Source organism: Phyllostomus hastatus, unplaced genomic scaffold (genome assembly GCF_019186645.2).
Source record: "Phyllostomus hastatus isolate PE091 unplaced genomic scaffold, TTU_PhHast_1.1 phas_contig_308, whole genome shotgun sequence".
Lineage (NCBI taxonomy): Eukaryota > Metazoa > Chordata > Mammalia > Chiroptera > Phyllostomidae > Phyllostomus > Phyllostomus hastatus.
In genome coordinates this window covers 1121366-1139491 of record NW_025333848.1, presented here as the reverse complement: position 1 = coordinate 1139491, position 18126 = coordinate 1121366, and the positions used below count along the sequence as shown (strand labels likewise).

The 18126-nt window shown below is 36.2% G+C and overlaps 1 protein-coding gene across 1 annotated transcript in view; it reads left to right on the top strand.

Moving 5' to 3' along the window:
• Positions 1 to 11561: 11561 nt before the first annotated feature.
• Positions 11562 to 18126, top strand: part of LOC123819416 (alpha-1-macroglobulin-like) — a 49592-nt gene continuing 43027 nt past the window's right edge. The window contains exons 1-6 of the mRNA XM_045839762.1: positions 11562 to 11707; positions 15257 to 15440; positions 16102 to 16255; positions 16419 to 16471; positions 17049 to 17069; positions 17525 to 17693. Of these exons, the coding sequence (XP_045695718.1) occupies positions 11625 to 11707; positions 15257 to 15440; positions 16102 to 16255; positions 16419 to 16471; positions 17049 to 17069; positions 17525 to 17693 (664 nt within the window). The 5' untranslated portion in view covers positions 11562 to 11624. The remainder of the gene's footprint in view (positions 11708 to 15256; positions 15441 to 16101; positions 16256 to 16418; positions 16472 to 17048; positions 17070 to 17524; positions 17694 to 18126) is intronic.

Here is an 18126-nt window from a genome sequence, read left to right as displayed (position 1 = left end):
TGATTCTGGCTCACAAATTGCTGTTGGCCTTGACTATTTCCTAGAACAGTGGTGGGTTTTCCTTACTATCTTCTCTGTTCTTGGCTCATTCACTCCATCCTGCTCACTCTCAGAATGCAAAAATTTCTTTTTCACCTCTTGGTCATCCAGCATCAAGTGTGACTCTTCATGAACAGTGAGTGAGCCCTGATGGGAAAATCTCAAATGTAATTTTTTTCCTTACTCAGTGATATTAGAGATCAAGGCCCATGCATACAGGAATATATGTATGCATGACCAACTTAATTGATAAAGGCTAGAAATCTGGAATAGGTTCAAATAAATACCAGAAACCCAGAACAAAATGTATTGTCTCTCGCATTCCATCTAGACCCTTTTACCCCAACCCAAATGTCCTTCAAAAGCTCTTGCAGAGAGAGATAAACTGCGTGAAATAGCTTCAAGGACATCAATCTCTCCTGCCATTTCTTTGCCTCCATTTGCTAGCATCCCCAATAACATTTGACTATCTTCTTGAATTTCATGGTTTGGTAAAAACTTTTCCAAAAATTAACAGGCAAGAATAAGTTTCCCTGATAATAGAGGGCAGAAAATTGCTGAAAACTGGAGACTTCTAAGTAAGTATATTCCACCAAAGAATATATCTCTTATTCAACATGCAATAACTCCCTCTCCCCTTCATGAATGAGAGTTGTGGCACCAGTGGGGTGAAATCAGGAACAAGGAGTAAAACAAAAAGAGGAAGAAGAACCAACAAACAATTAAATTTTTAAAAGAGAGAGAGAAAGATTGCCAGACACAACTTGAGAGAGATGAAAGTGGCACAGGGATTCAGATCTTAGAATGAAACAAATGTAACAAGGGTTTAAATTCACACAAGACTAAAAACTTTTTTAAAATTTATTTATTTATTTATTTATTTATTTATTGTTGTTCAATTACAGTTGCCTGAAAACTCTTAAAATTAAAAGATATATGCTTGTATATCTTCACTTTGATTTTTCCCTTTTCCTTAACCAGAATAGAAAAGTGTTGAAAAAGTCAAAAGTTAAATATTCTAATGACAAGAGCTAAAACAATAATAACCACAAATTCTGAAGAGAGGGACGATGTTGTGAAAAGCATACTTTCACAGAAGATATCTTCTCCTTCATGTGGGTTTAAATAAATGCCCAAGGAATGATTCTGGAAAATGAAATTCAGGAGACTTTTACTTTGATGAGCTTTTTAGCATAAGGCTGCCATTCAGATTTATTGGCATGGTAGATAACTAAATCTGGTATTTGCATGACTCTTCTTTGCTAAATATTGTTGCTCAGAAGATAAAGTGAAACTAAGGCTATAGTTATCCGGACAGATTTAACAGTGTGGTGATGCCACAAGGCATGGGGAAGGGGATGGAGGTGGAAGCGGGTATGGGGGTATAAGTGGTAATGGACAATACAATAAAAAATAAATTACTTAAAATTGAAAATAAAAATAAATAAATGAATATTATCCAGTAGTTTTTAGTTGGAATATAGACAAACAGCTAGGTCACAGCAGTTCAGCTGGAGAGAGTTCTATAGTCTGTGTCTTTCCCTCAGTGCTGCTTTCCCTCAGTCCTTCAATGCCTCGGTGCCCAATATTGGGCTCATGATAAATCCAAAATGGCTGCAGTAAACTCGTGCTTTGTCCTTATACTACTATAGTCCTCATGAGTCCATTTACAGTTACGCTCATACAGATATTCACTGGTGAAGAAATTCACACCACTAATAGTTTCTTCCTGCAATATTTCTTCTGTCTAAAGCATGCCCTGAACATAGTTACTAGCACTTTCATCATCCAATGTGAATTTTCTCTTGGCATCTCATGGATGCTTGTTTTCCCCTAAAAGAATTATACAACCTCGATAATACAACCTTGTAAATTATACAAGCTCCACCAGGAGGATGAGCTTTTTAAGGGCAGCAAATTAAATCAATGCAAATGGAGAGATTAAATCAGATGTAATCAAGTAATTAAAATCAGGCATGCTTAGCTTACAGAGCCCTGATAATCCAATGAAAGTTTCAGACTCTTAAAAATTTCATGTGAATGCATAAATTTTCTAGAGGCTTATATAATTCCTGAAGCTAATTTATAAAACAAATGTTTAAAATCCCTGGATAATTGAATTTCCCCTAGAGAACCTAGTGTCTATACCCAGTCATGTTTATCCTGCACCAAAAATTTAGGAAGATCTGTAGTGGTGCAGAAAAAGAGTCAGGGGTTAGCCAAACAAAGAGGTCTTCCATTCAAACTCTGTTTTTCGCTTCTAGAATTTGAATTTGAAAAATAGAATATAAACTTTACCTCCTTCCTTTCCCTCACTCTATACATTAGGAACTGCTGGTATTTGGAAGATTCATTAATCTTAGCATTCTATTCTCAACCTTTAAGCTACAATGAGAAATTACTAGTATGTATTTTTATTAAGCCTTAAAACTTTTTTATGTGCATTTGGTGCATTTTTCCAGAGCTATGCAAAAAACAACAAACCTGTACTCACATCACAATGTGATCTTGATAGGAACTTTTTAAAATTTTCAGAAGGCACTATTTGGTATAGTGGTTGTTAATAATTATATCCAATAGTAGCAAGCACTCAGTAATTATTTGTTGAAAATCATGTGCTCTTGAGACATGACACCACTTCTCACTGAGAAGTTAATAGAGGACAAAGGTTTAAAGTGAGGATGTTAGCTATATATGTGAACATTTAAGGGAAGAGAAATGTTGAAAAGAGGAATAGAAAGCACTACGTCTTTAAGGCAGGAAGGTTCTCAAGCACTGCAGTAAAGCAATGAGTTCAGTATGGCTAAAACAGACAAAGTAAAGGGGAAAGCAGATTGGTGGTATTAGGAGTGAAGATCATTGTGGGGAGGGCAGACAAACTTTCCATTGATGACTCAGAGGAAGAACATTAAGCTGGACAGAACATTATTTTGCCATGAAGGCAGTTTTTAATGATGTATCTGAAAAAAAATATTACTGCAGTCTGAACAACTCAGCTGAAAAGCCCACTGGCCTGATCTCTGAATCAGCATGGTAATATCAAAGATGAGCCTTTCTAATAAAACACAAAATTGAACATTCCTTGCATTCTTTTCCATCATTGTCCTGACTCTCAGTATTTGTTGCAGGAAATTTTTAAAAAATGAAAATGTGTTCCTCAAGTCCCAGATTTTTCCAGCCTGCTCTCTACCAGGCCAAGTATTGAAAAGGAGAAAATATATACAAAAGATCAGCAAGTTATCATGAAAGACAAATTAGCAAAACCAGAATTCCTTCTTCTTTTATTTATTAAAAACATTACTATAAATCTCTCATGATAATATGAACTTTAATTTCATTCTACATGTGTTAATGATTCTAACTCTACCTCCCCCAGTGTACACAGAGGTGTCAAGGGCATGCTCATTCTTCCCACTCACAGTTGCTCAATCTTCTGTAAACATATTTTTCTTTGGAAATACCATTGGTTTAGAAATATGTTCAAAGGTAGTGATGTCTTTCATAGTTTTTTTAAATACCTTTATTTTGAAAATTTTTTAAATTTTTCATACAATTAACATTGTATAAGAATTATCAGCAATTACAAAGTCAAGTCTTTCTACATTTCATTATTCCCTAATCTTTGTAAACACTATTATTAAAGTCAGAATTTAGATTTTGGTCTGTTTTTTCTCACATAGCAGTAAGTAAAGCTCTTGATGTTGGGAAAAATCTTCATGTTTGTCACTTTTGGTAGATTTGTAATATTTTACCAAGGTAATATACAACATGTAACTTAATTGTAATCAAACATTTCCACTCATCTAAAATTTTACTAGTATTAAATTTTGCTTTAGTAATGATTTGGTATGTTCATTTTTATTCATTGTGTAGGAATTTCTTTACTGAGTCCGTTATACTTGGTTCTCAAAACCATGGATCTCACACATCAATTATGTATAGCAAATATCTCCCACACAAAGAAGAGCTTCTAAGTTAAAAATCAGTAATAACTGACACTTGTATAACACTCACTCAAAGCCAGGTACTTTCTAAGTGTTCTACATATGTTAATGAATGTAATCCAATCACAGAATTATTATTAAGCCAATTTAACAGATGAGGAAGTTAAAGCACAAAGAGTTTACGTAATTTGCCCAAGTGACACAGTAAGTGACGACCTGGAATTCCACCCCAAGCAGTTTGACAGTTAAGTATTCTCTTAACCACCATGTTGTGCTGCTTTGAGCAGTTGAAACATTCCCCTATGTATTACAGATTGTTTCTTTTTCCAGGTGCTTTTCTTTGTCCTATAAACGTTTCTGTAGCACAGATAAGATGGTAATTATTTTATTTATTCTTTCATTCAACAAATATTTATTGAGTGCTTATTAAACAGACAACTGACTTTTTGTTACTACATTTTCATTCATGCGAGTTAAGTTGTTATCTACTATTAAAGTTGGAAGACTGTGACATTGATCTTTGCCTTTGACATTTGGCTAAAATCTGCTGTTCGAGTTCATCTTTGGTCACAACCTATTTCGACATAATTTTTAGTATCTCTGAAATTGTGCATGATCAATAATTCTACGATCTTTGTAGGTAATGATTATCTGAAATCACTATAATAATGTTGATAATATAATCAAGGCATGATGTAGATTAATTTTAATGTGTGAATATTCACTTATTGTTACAGAAATTTGCACAAGTTCCCTTACAACATTGTAAGTTCATTGTAGGCCTCATATATCCATCTGTCCTAAATATATTTCTGGTATTTAAAACACTATGACATTAGATGGGCTCAAGATAGTTTATTCAATAAATGGTGTTGGGAAAATTGGACAGATACTAGCAGAAAAATGAAAATAGACCATTTTTTTACACCACAACAAGAATAAATTCAAAATGGATCAAACACTTAAATGTTAGACCCAAAACCATAAAAATCCTAGAAGAAAACACAGGCAGCAAAATCTTGGGTATTACTTGTAGAAATTTTTTATCACATATATCTGCCCAGGCAAGGGAAACAAAAGAAAAACAATAAACAAATGACCTACATCAAACTAAAAGGTTTTTGCACAGCAAAGGAAACCATCAACAAAATAAAAGACAACCCACAGAATGGAAGAACATATTTGCTAATGTATCTGATAAGGGGTTACTATCCAAAATTTATAAAGAACTTACAAAACTCAACACCAAAAAAAACAAACAACCCAATTAAAAAATTGGCAAAGGACCTAAATACACACTGTTCCAAAGAGGACATACTGATGGCCAATAGACATATAAAAAGATGCTCAACATCACTAATCTTCAGAGGAATGCAACTTAAAACCACAGGCTATCACCTCATACCTGTCAGAATGGCTGTCATCAATAAATCAACAAACAACAAATGTTGGTGAGGATGTGAAGAAAAGGGAACCCTTTTGCACTGTTGGTGGGAATGTAGGCTGATATGACACTTGAAAAGCAATATGGGAATATCTCAAAAAATTAAAAATGGATCTTCCTTTTGACCCAGTGACCCCTCTTCTGGGAATATACCCAAAGGAACTCAAAACACTAATTGAAAAAAACATAATCACCTGTATGTTCACTGCAGCATTATTTACAATCATCAAGATATAGAAGCAGCCCAGGTGTCCATCAATAGATGAGTGGATAAAACAATTATGGAACATTTATCCATTGGCATTCTACTCAGCCATGAAAAAGAAGGAAATTTTACCGTTTGTGACAGTATGGATGGACCTGGAGAACATTATGCTAAGTGAAATAAGCCAGTCAGAGAAAGACAAATACCATATGACTTCACTCATATGTGGAATCTGAAGAACAAACTGAACTAATGAGCAAAAAACAGAGACAAAGTCACAGATAGAGAACAGATGACTAGTTCTAACTAGTGGCAGAGGGAGATTAGAGGGTGGAGGAATTGAGCAAAAAAAAAAAAAGTACTCACGGACATGGACAAGAGGATATTGATGGCTGGGGGGAGAGAAGAATAAGGGGACTAAATGGTAGTAGACAAAATGTAATAAAGATTATATATATATGTATATTTTTAAAGTATGGCATTAGAAATGGGTACTTTTGACCCATTTTGGAATATTATGCATTTATATATGTTGTAGGGGTGGATAGCAGAAATGACAATTATTTAAATTGTCTTCCAGACTGCTAGAGACACATCTCTGTTGGGGTTATATGTGTGATCCTTGGAGTGCCCTCATTTGTAGTTCCAGATGTGAGAGAAACTCTAAGACAATGGTGCACAGGGAGCTGGTGCAAGGCCACAGGGAGGTTTGATGACATGGGATGGTCCATGTTCTTGCTGGTTCAGCCATCTCCCCTCCAACTAGGTATCTAGGAATCATAAACACAATAGTAGAAGAGTTTGAAGCCTTTGAAAGAAAACTCAAAACAACCTACCTATTGCTTTGAGATAGTGGAGCAAGGTATAAGCCCAAACACTAAGTGGTATGGGGGGATCTCTGGATAAACCACCCCCTCAGATCCTAATGCCATTAGCCTTCCATGGATATGGTTTCCCTTCCTGGGACTACTGCTGCTAATGCCCAATGCCTCCTCTTCACTTCAGCCTCAGTGTATTGTTCTGCAGTCTTTTCTTGAAATCTCTTAATTGCTTTCCCTTGAGAGCTGTGAACAAAAACCAAAAAATCCTATGCTTTATGGTAGGATTTTGTACCCTGATCCTCTGAGCTGCCTCATTTCTGCCATTCAAAATCTTGACCAGATCTTACACAGAGATCTCTGCCTTTCATTCACAAGGGACTGGGTTAGGTCTTCACAAGATGGTGTTTCTTGTGAATTGTTTCCTTTTTTTCACATTAGCCGTAAGTCTAGGCCTTTGTTCTTCAACAAAGTTGTAGACAGTTCCCTTCACAAGCTACAATCTTTCTATCAACAAAATTTCTGCCAGGCCCACTTGTTGGGGTTATTTAAATCCTTCAGATGTCTTACTTTATTTGTGTCAGTGAGCAGAAAAGATGTTTGAGAATCTTGGGTGCTTAGGTTTGAATTATTTAATATCTAAAGAGCCATTCTAAAATACCAGCTTTTTATAAGTGACTATTGACTCTGGTCTGCTACTGACACCTTTGCAGAAAAAAGTCAGTTGCTCAAATACACCTAAGAGAAAGAAAAGTTTGCTTAGGCCACCTTTTATAAAGCTTCACAGAACTTCTGGACCAGATTCACAATTTCCAGAGTTTGAAACTTTAGGCCAGGAAATTAAGTGGTTTGGCAGCAAAGTCTCAACTGAGGCCAATTTCATATTTGCCAGCAAAGATAATGGGCTGACAAGAGTCATGTTGCTTTAATCTGCCAGGCAAAATTTCTTCGGTGGCACATTGAGGGCATCTGCCCCCAGTTTTGTCAACCCGACAGTTTTCCCCTTTCAATCGCCCTGCCGACTTTGGAGCCAAGAAACACTCATTCCTTGCGACTCTATCAAGTAATTTCTGTCTCTGTTCTTCAAGTGGTTGTTTATAAGAAAGTTGTATGGAATTCAAAGCACATTTCCTCTTTTAAAAAAATGTCATAAATGGGGATGAGCTTTTAAGCCCAAACACACTGACTGGCTTAAGTGAAATTTTCTAATGATAAAAGTGAACTACTACTTATAACTGTGTTGGGGTTTTTTTGTCTTTAAATATACAAGATAAATAATTTATAAATTCCAAATTGGATTGTCAAGAACTCTGACATTACAGTGCTAGTCCTTATGGCTTTATCACCCCTGCCCCCCCCGTCACTGTTAGCCAATTAGAAGAAGAGCTCTCTGGTTCTGTCCATTGGCAGGATTTCTGGAGTATAGACAGGGAAACCGAAGGTGGGAAGAGAGGCCAGGAGGAAGGAGGAACCATGAGCCCTGGGCAGCAATGGCAAAACTCCCTGCCTTAGCTTTCCACTCATCTTTCCCCCAACTCTTTTCCCCCTCACTCAGGCTGTAGGAGTGGCTTTAAAGTGTACTCTATACATTGGGGAATGCTGGTATTCAGAAGATTCATTAATCTTAGCATCCTACTCTCAAACCTTAAGCTGTGTTGAGACATTTCTATATTTTTATTAAGCCTTAAAACTTTTTATGTGCATTTGGTGCATGTTTCTAGAGCTGTACAAAAACAACAAACCTGTATCACATCACAATGTCATTTGATAGGAACATTCTTATTGTCATGAGGCAGAATTATGTATAATCATTGAATTACACCTAGTAATTAAAAAAAAAGATTAAAGCAGAACATGGAAATATTGAAGTAGAAGTCTCATTTCATCTAGGAAATAAATACTCAGCAAGACCCTCTACCTTATCTTAAAACTCAAAAGTGTGATAATTGTCATAGGTGATATGTATTTGTGAGTTTATTAAAATTAAAAATGAAATGATATTTTTCCTATCAAAAATAAGTTTAAATGACTTGATTATTTTGACAATTAGAGCAGGCTTTGCAAATTAACTTACTGGTGGATATTTTCTAGAAGTTAATTCAGCTATGTACATAAATCATAGCTTAGATAATATGAAAGAATTTTGATATTTCATATTGATAAAAGTACAATTAAATTAATAATATTCTCATTTTCCCAAGTTTCTTAAGGATATTAAATGGCTTCTTACTTCTTTTATTTTTCAATTAGAGTTTATTTGCAATATGACTTTGTATTATTTTCAGGTGTACAGCATAAAGTTGTCCCCCCCGCCCGGTATTGCCAGTACCCACCTGGAAACATACATAGTTACTAGAATATTATTTTCTGTATTTCCTATGCTGTACTTTACACACCTGTGACTATTTTGTAACTTCCAATTTGTACTTCTTAATCCCTTCATTTTTTCCACCCAATCTCCCTCCTCTTTGGCAACTACCAGTTTGTTCTCTGATCTATGAGTGAGTTAGTTTCTATTTTGTTTGTTTGTTTATTTTGCTCTTTATATTCTACATATAAGTGAAATTATATGATTTTGTCATTGACTTATTTCACTTAACATAATACCCTCTAGGTCCATCCATGCTGTTGCAAATGGTAAGATTGCATTATTTTTTATGGCCAAGTAATATTCCACTGAGTATATGTAACACAGTTTTTTTTATTGTTGTACCACAGTTTTTTATCCACTTATCTATTGGTGAGCACTTAATTTTCTCCCACAACTTGGCTACTGAAAATGATGCTGCAGTGAACATAGGGGAGCTTCAATGCTTTACTTTCAACAAAATTCACAAAGATGTATTTGATTTATCAGCTGATAATTAAAATCATTTTTGAATGATGATTATAATATGACCTTTGCCTTATAACTTAGATGCCTAAATAATTAAATGATACACAATAGTGGATCTCTTCCTGTGTACCTACTCTTTGTATTTGTGCTACTCATAAAATAGTGTTTTTGTCTCATAATTTTATATTTTTTATTATTCACATACTACATGCAAACTCCAGAAAATCAGAAAATGCAGTTAAAAAAATAATTTCACTCTCCAGAGGTAACCACATTATTATTTAAGCAAATTTTCTCAGATTTTTCACAAGCAAAAATATGTAAATGCAATAAAAAATATATCACATCATATATAGCTACTCTAACTTATTTTCACTTAATATTTTCACCTCTTTATCTATACACACATGAGAAATATGTAATATATTTTTGTAATTCATACTATTTCACTGAATGATTAATCAAAAATCAATTTCTTCATAGTGGAGATTTAGGATGTTTTCAATTCACAAAAACTGAATAATCGCCCTCCCATGCATATCTTTGTGCAGTTAATCTTTCCTTTATTTTAACTAAGGTTGACCAGACCATCATTTTTACTTTTAATCAATTTACTACCAACTGCCTATTCCCACCCAGGGACCATATACATATACGCATATATAAATGGACTCAAATACACCCTTACTTCTGTATGTCCCTTACACCGTCACTTCCATTCACAATCACATTCAGATTCACACAGAAATCCAGTAAGCCTACAGGTTCATATATGCACTTTTCTCTGTCACCCAAACAAAGGGGGAGGCTGGGATGGGGCTGGGGGTGAGTGAAGGTGGGAGTGGGAAAGGAAAGGATTTCTGAAGGTTTGGGAGGGATGAAAGTCAGGTCGGGATTCGTCAGGGACATAAGAAAGTAATAATGGGGTTATGAGGGTGGCATCTCCAGTTATGGGAAAAGAAAATGGTATTACAGCCATCAGCTAGGAAAGATATGGTGCTGAGACTGGGAGGCTGGCAGTGGTATTTGTGCCCCAAGGGTATGATGCAGGCAGGAGGAGGAGCCACATCATAACCTCGCACAGCCCAGGTTGAGGCCACAAGAAAATGGTCTCTGAGGGGTCTTGAAGGAGAACAGAATAATAGATGGAAGAGAAAAGCATAGGCTGATGAAGAGAGGTAGGATTTGATCCCTGTGAGCCACTTTGCTCAAATGCTCAATCAATGCACATGCTGCTGCTACCCAGCATCTCTTGATGACTCAAAGCAAATACTGACACAACCAGCAGATATTTATCCTGAACTCATCTATTTTCAGAAATGTGCTCTAGTAATGTCTGCAGCATCACAGGCCTTCTTGGTTATCACACCATGTCCCAGTGCTATCCCAACCCACAAGAAGCATCCACATACCCACCGAACCTAGTTCCCTACATTTCTCAATTCTACCGTCACTGTCTCCAAGTGAACTCCTTCCCTGCCGCTCATGTTTGCCCTCCTTGTAGCCTCATGAGATTTCCTCTTTCTCTTCACTTCTGTATCCATGTCTCTGTTAAATGGTGATAAAATAGCACGTGCCTCATCGCACTGCTGTGAGGGTTAAATGAATGACCACATGCTAAAGGACTTAGAACTTTGAGATATTGTGAAAGCTCAAAAATGTTAATCTTATTACAATGATTTCCTCATTCATAAATAAAATTGCATATCACTGATGCTTTCATTCCTCATCTCTTACTTAGCCCAAATTCTGAGAAGTCAGTTTCCTCCTGCCTGACAGTTTCAAGTAACTTAAATCAAAATTATTGATTTCATCAAATTATGTAACGTATTTTATTTTGCCTTAAAAATATTTAAAGTAAGCCCTGGCTGGCGTAGCTCAGTGGATTGAGTGCAGGCTGTGAACCAAAGTGTCGCAGGTTCAATTCCCAGCCAGGGTACATGCCTGGGTTGCAGGCCTTAACCCCCAGCAACCACACATTAATGTTTCTCTCTCTCTATCTCCCTCCCTTCCCTCTCTAAAAAGTAAATAAATAAATAAATAAAATCTTTAAAAATATATATTTAAAGTAAAGATTAATAACCAGAGCCAGTGTAGCCTCAAAGGACTATTTTTCAAATTTCTAGAAAATTTTCAGGAAGTAGGTGAAAGAATGTTGATAGTTATGGAAACTTATTTTTTTATACTGGAAGTAGTTAATATGTTGCAAAAAATAAACAGTTAGCAGTTTACTTTCCTTGACCATCAAGTAAAATAAAAACCAATGACTCTGGAACAGCAGGAGAGCTCACGGAATCAAGGGCTCAGACTCCCTTTATTTCCTTTTCCTCTCCACACCATGAGGGGAAGTGATTTGCCCAACCCGGTCTTAATTCTGCTTCTCCTGCTCCTTCCCAGTGATGCCTCAGCTACTGCAAAACCGTAAGCAACATTTCCAGAACATTCTATTGTCCCCCTTTTTCCCATTTTGTTATCTGCTTCTTAATGTCTGTCTTTTTATTTATTTTCTGATTCCCTATGAAATGATCTGTTGTCAGAAGGGCTTGGAAGGGTCATTAAGCTGTTATCACATTCCACTTATATGTAGAATCTAATGAACAAGACAGACAAACAAGCTAGAAACAGATTTATAGATACAGACAACTGACTGACAGTTGTCAGAAGAGAGGAAGATTGTGGGGCTAGGTGAAAAAGGTGAAAAAATTTTTTTAAATCTCACAGACAAGAAGTATGGTGATTACCAGAGGGAAAAAAGGGAGGAGATAGAAGTTATGGAGGAATAAATGGTGATGGAAGGAGACTTGACCTAGGGTAGTGAATACACAATACAATGTGCAGATGGTATATTATAGAATTGTATACTTGAAGCCTATAGAATATTATTAACCAATGTCACCCCAATAAATTCAATAAAGGTAATTTTTCAAGTTCTTATTGCACATGTGAAAAAAGTATACTCTAATTCTAGAAAACTCAGGCATAGGGCAGTAACATTTATGAAATATTCACCAAATAAAAATATATTTTTAAAGTAAAAATTAAAAATTATAGAATTATACAGCACTCATAAAAACATAGAAAACATAGAATTCTGAACTATTCATCCCCCCAAAAAAAGAAGTAAATTTAATATTGGCTCATGAAAAGGTCTGCAGTGCCATGGTCATTGTGAAGTGACTCTATCATTTGCCTTTCCTCAGGTCAGGGCTTGAGAAAATGGACGCAAATCTACAGACAAGCCAGGATTTGTGCATCAGTTCATTAAATCCTTCACAAAACTTTACTGGCTAGCATTAGATCTTGGTACTAACAAAGGTTGACAAGATGTGGACCCTGTCCTTTATACCTCACAGTAGAGATAAGAGAGTTGGTGCACAGAATGAAATGCAATGCAAAACCAGAAACAGGTATTGTGGGATTCTGTGAGAATATTTACAAAAGACATTTAACTCCTTATGGGACCTGGTATAAGGGAAGGGGCATCACTGAAGCCTGCATAGAGACAATTGTTTTCAAGATAAGTTTTATGAAACAAATAGAAGTTTTACAGACAGACAAGGGGACCCCAGTGTATGTTCACAATATAATCTTTCCTTAAGTCAGCCAGGCAACCACTGGGCTAGCTGCCTGCTAAGCCACCCAACATCAAGGAAGAGACAAGAGTCACACAAGTTAACTATGCTATTCACTCAGCTTTTTTAAATGCAGGTTCACTCAAAGTAGAACATCAACATACATTAATATCCTACTCACACCCTAACAATCTAAAAGAAACATAACATACACACACAGCAATCAATGTATAGCATACACACATAGAATTCAAGAGTCTCAAATCAGCAGGTCCAGGAGACAGTATGGTGAACAAGGGATCCACCAGTGTCTTGCAAGGAAGGATCTCTGGAGCCAGGTGAGCAGCAGGGCAGATAAAGTCTTCAGTACATCAGGGCAGAACCTCCAGCAGCTGATGCTAAGAGAGATCAGCATGGTGTGGAACAACACTCTGGTGTATGGAGCTCAGCTGTCTCAGCAGTAGTCTGGAACTTGCCTCAGTTATTCCCTTGAGGGTGGTGTACCACCCTTCTGGGTCTCTTGGTAAGTGTCTTGGCACAATTGAGCTAAGTGGGGAATTTCCCCAAGAACCTATCTATAAGTAGTCCTACTCTGCAGACACAGCTGTTCTCACCACGTGTGCAGATATCTTAGGTGTGTCTCCTTGCCAGATGTGTCTAGCATGACTTAAGTAGTTTCCTTCTTGAACCTAAGTGTCATGGCTGACTGGCGGCCATCTTGGTTGACATAAGTAACTCCATTTTGTTTTATATATTTTATGCTATTTTCACCAGACCAATGCCATTTTATTGGTCTGCTCATACAGGGTCTCTTCATACAAGGACCCTTTCAGAAGGACAAAAGACATGGGCAAGCAGAGCTTCTCAAAATGCAGCATATTTGGATGGTTATAAATAATGAGCAAAGAGCCGCAAGAGAGTGATATTTTATTCTTGGTTTGGTGATTAGGATAGCTTGGCATGGCTTTTCCTTAATCACCAGAGAGTGAAAGATAGAAAAGAGCTAAAGTTGCTTCTAAAACAGTAATAAAAAACAAGGGGCTTGGGAAATGTGGACATCTGTAATAGTGTAAACAATAAAAATAAAGTAAAATAAATAAATAAATAAAGGTAGTGAAAAGCAATTCAAGTCTTTCTTATGCATTAAATGGTATCTTTTTATTGTTCCCTGGAACAATGAAATTTCTTGATATCTTCCATACGAAACAAACCCAAGACTACCTGAAGACAAGTTTTTATGCTTTCAGTGATGATTAATTGATTAATCACATTTTGTTTTTGTTAAAGAAAATAAAGTGTTTTTTCTTCTTTATTGACAATTGATGAAAAAATTATAAGATATTTAAGTGGCTAGTGTGATGATTTGATATACATGTATATTATGAAAGTAATCCCCTTGTTGAGTTAATGAACACATGCTTTTTTCACATATTTACTCTTTTTTTTTTTTGGTGACACCACTAAGAACTACTTTCTTAGAAAACTTAGGTTATACAAAAGAGTATTATCAACTATAGTCACCATGTTTTATATTAGATCCTCAGGCCTTGTTCATCTTATAACTGAAAGTCTGTACCCTTTTACCAACATATCTCTATTCCTACTGCACCCTACCCTGGCAACCATTTGTCTACTCTGTTTCTATGCATTTGATTTTCTTTTTTCTTTCATTATTTTTTTATATTCTACTTAATTAATTATAATAGTGTTTTTGTTGTATTTTTTCATTACCATTTTTATGCCTATACCCTCTCCTCCCTCCATCCACCCCCACCATTACCACACAGTTGTCAGTGTCCATGGCACCCATGAGTTCTTTTTCTTTTTTGCTCAATCCTTCCACCACCCAAGTCCCCTGCCCAGAGCTTTCAGTCAGCTCTCTATTTATGAATCTGTATTTATTTATTTATTTATAGATTCCACATGTGAGTGTTACCATACAGTGTTATCCTTCCCTGGCTTATTTTATTAAGCATAACGTCCTCAACCTGGATGGCCATTGTTGTCACAAATGGCAGGATTTCCTTCATTTTTAAGGCTAAATAATATTCCACTATATATAGTCACATTTTCTTGATCTACTGCTAAAGTTGTAAATTATTTCTATCCAAAATACATAACAATTCATGGATTGCTTATCCATAACTTATAAATAAGTTTACAAATATTACCAGGGCAGATATTTCTACAAGAGAGGCATATACATGTTTAGCTTGTTGGGTTTCTGAGTTTCTAAAATCTTTTGGATAGGCTTTTGAAGAATATGTTTCTCTGTACTCCTGATGAAATCTGGCTTTGTTCTGATTGGTGACCATAACAAAGATTATCTTGGAAACAGCCACAATAATGATGTCTTTGTAACTTCCCAGTGATTGAGCCAGACTCTCCTTCTCCACAGGCAGTATCTGGTGGTGGTCCCATCACGGCTGTACAGTGGAGTTCCTGAGAAGGCCTGCATCATGCTTAATCACCTGAATGAGACCGTGACACTGAACATGATTCTGGAGTATGGAATACACAACCAGACTCTCCTGTCAGACCTGGTGACAGAGAAGGACTCCTTCTACTGCAGCCCCTTCACTGTCAGTATCACTCCTTGGGATAAGGGAGATTGTTAATGAAAGCACAGATTAGTTGAAGCCTTGTGTTCTGACCCCCAGCAATAAAAAAGTGTAATGAAATTCTATTGAATGTGCTTATATAATATTTACAAACAGATATAGTGGATTATATAAAAGCTAACTGTAGACATAGGAAAGATTTTGTTGGCTCTTAAACTTCCAAGACAATGCTTATGCCATCAGAGATATAAACACTAAGATTGGTCAACTTAAGTGACTTATCTAAGATCTCACAGGTGGCTGATGGTTAATGTATTGCCCTAGTAACCTTCTATTACTTAAGGAATTAAATATTTAATCATACTGGCTTGCTACCAATATAACATATAATTGCTGTGAAAATACAAGCATGTCATTTTCTTCACTGTCATTACTGGTTGAATGTCATTACTGATTGAAGATTGTTTTGTTGCAATGCCATTTCCCTTTAATTGAATCAATGAATTGTTACTGTACTGTTACACAATCATAATAATCTATAAAACAGGGGAAATAATCCTTGACCATATCTCCTACTAATTCTCTTGGAACTAACCAGAAAAATGAGAATACCATAAAGGCCGAAACATTCAGAAGCAGGTTGGTCTGGGAAGATTCTTCAGCTCATATTTCTGTTTTACAGATTCCAGAGTTGCCATCATCCTCAGCATTCATTACTGTGCAGGTGAAAGGACTGACCCAGGAGTTCAAAAAGAGGAAGGCAATGGAGATAATGAAAGTAAAGAGTCTAGTCTTTGTCCAGACAGACAAACCTGTCTACAAACCAGGACAAACAGGTATAAGAAACCAAATGAACAAGGGCATCTTCAGCGGCAGGCGGTTGGGAGGCGAGATTCTTTGTTACTTTATTCTGCAGTCATGGAAGTCCTGGCATGTTGTTATCTGTGTTATTACTTCGGATTCCTCTGGAGGGTTTCATGGGAAAAATCTCTGTTTCAGTGAGATTCCGCATTGTCTCTGTGGATGTCAATTTTCTCCCTTTGAATGAAACGGTGAGTATCATCATGATTGGTGAGGTTTAGAGAAACATTTAAAAAGTTAAAAGCCTACTCTTTTGGAGAACCTAAGACCAATATGACATACTTAAACCTATCACAGAAAGAGTTCACGAAAGTACAACTTCTGGAGAATAAGAGAAATCAGTTCATCAATTACATTCTTAAAATAAATTAAATACTGTTTAAATGATATTCTTAAAGATACCAATTATTTTTATTGAACAAAGGAAAAATAACTGTATTTGAATTCTGTCTTAGAGAAATGGAGAATTTCTTAGAGATAAATATCATCTGCAAAATAAGCTTAACTATTCAAACCTTTTTTTTTACCTAATTATATGTTTCCTCAACTTTACATTATTTCATAAAGGGAAAGACATGACTTCCTAAGACATGTGTGTCCCAAACTAAATGTGCAGAGAGTCCTGTGAGACAAATTGGGGCACAATTCCTTGCCTGGACAAGAAATATACAGATTCACTTCCTCTGACCCAGACACTCTATTAATGCTGACATCACAATTTTCTCTTTGTAAACTCTATCTCACACCCTGTTATTTCTTTCTTTTCAGTTCCCAGTGGTTTATATTGAGGTAGGTAATATATCATTGTATCTTACTTGGGATGAGGACTTACTACAAGTTATGTTCAATTGACTGTCCACCTCTTCTGTACCCACAAGCATTTCACCAAAACTAAATAAGCACTGTTTTTTCTGGTTTTTCTTAAATCTTTGAAGAGTGAATAAGATGTAAATGAAGGAACAAAATTCCCTTGGATGATGCAATTTAGTGACTCTTCCAATATTTCTGACCACAATAAATATGGCTAATCTCAAAAAGAGGTACTATAATCTGTAATATCTCATAGCTGGTAAATTTATTGCCCTTTTCTCGCTCTAGAATTCTTCTAAAACTTTGCTAATACCTTTGGTGCCAATTTACCCACCATCTATTATCCAGCCCTCAACATCACACTCCCCAAAGTGTATTTATCAAAAGTCTGCATATTAACTGTTTCTATGAACTCATAATATTTTTACCTATAGAATCCTAAGAGGAATCGAATTTTCCAATGGCAAAGCCTCGGATTGCAAGGGGGATTCAACCAGCTCTCTTTCCCACTCTCAGTGGAGCCCGCACTGGGTCACTATAAGGTCATTGTGCAGAAGGAATCAGGGAGAAAAATTGAGCATTCCTTTGAAGTGGGCGAATATGGTAAGAATTCTCTGCACATGCCCAAGACATTTATAACATTACAATATTTAAGATCAGCTAGCAGGGATTTATTATTTGAATAACTAACTTTATACAACTGTGGAAAGGGCCAGAAAAGTGTCCAGCAGGAATTGATGGATCAGATGAAATTTCTAATAGTTCTCCCAAAACGATGATGAGGACAAATAAATCAGACCTGGCAAGGGTACCTTCAGCTGCCAGAGTGAACCATGAAGAAACACTGATAGAGCAATCTATGGAAGGCTGTTACGTCTTCATAGCTACCACTTCAGTGTTTCTGCAGCCAAATGTCTGGAGTGGGTCTAGGGCCTGTGTTAGTCAGCAGGGCTATCAGTTCAGAAGAAGAATTGGACACAGAGGGAAAGAATAAGAACAAATGGAACCTACTGACCCCACTGTACCTGTTACCACA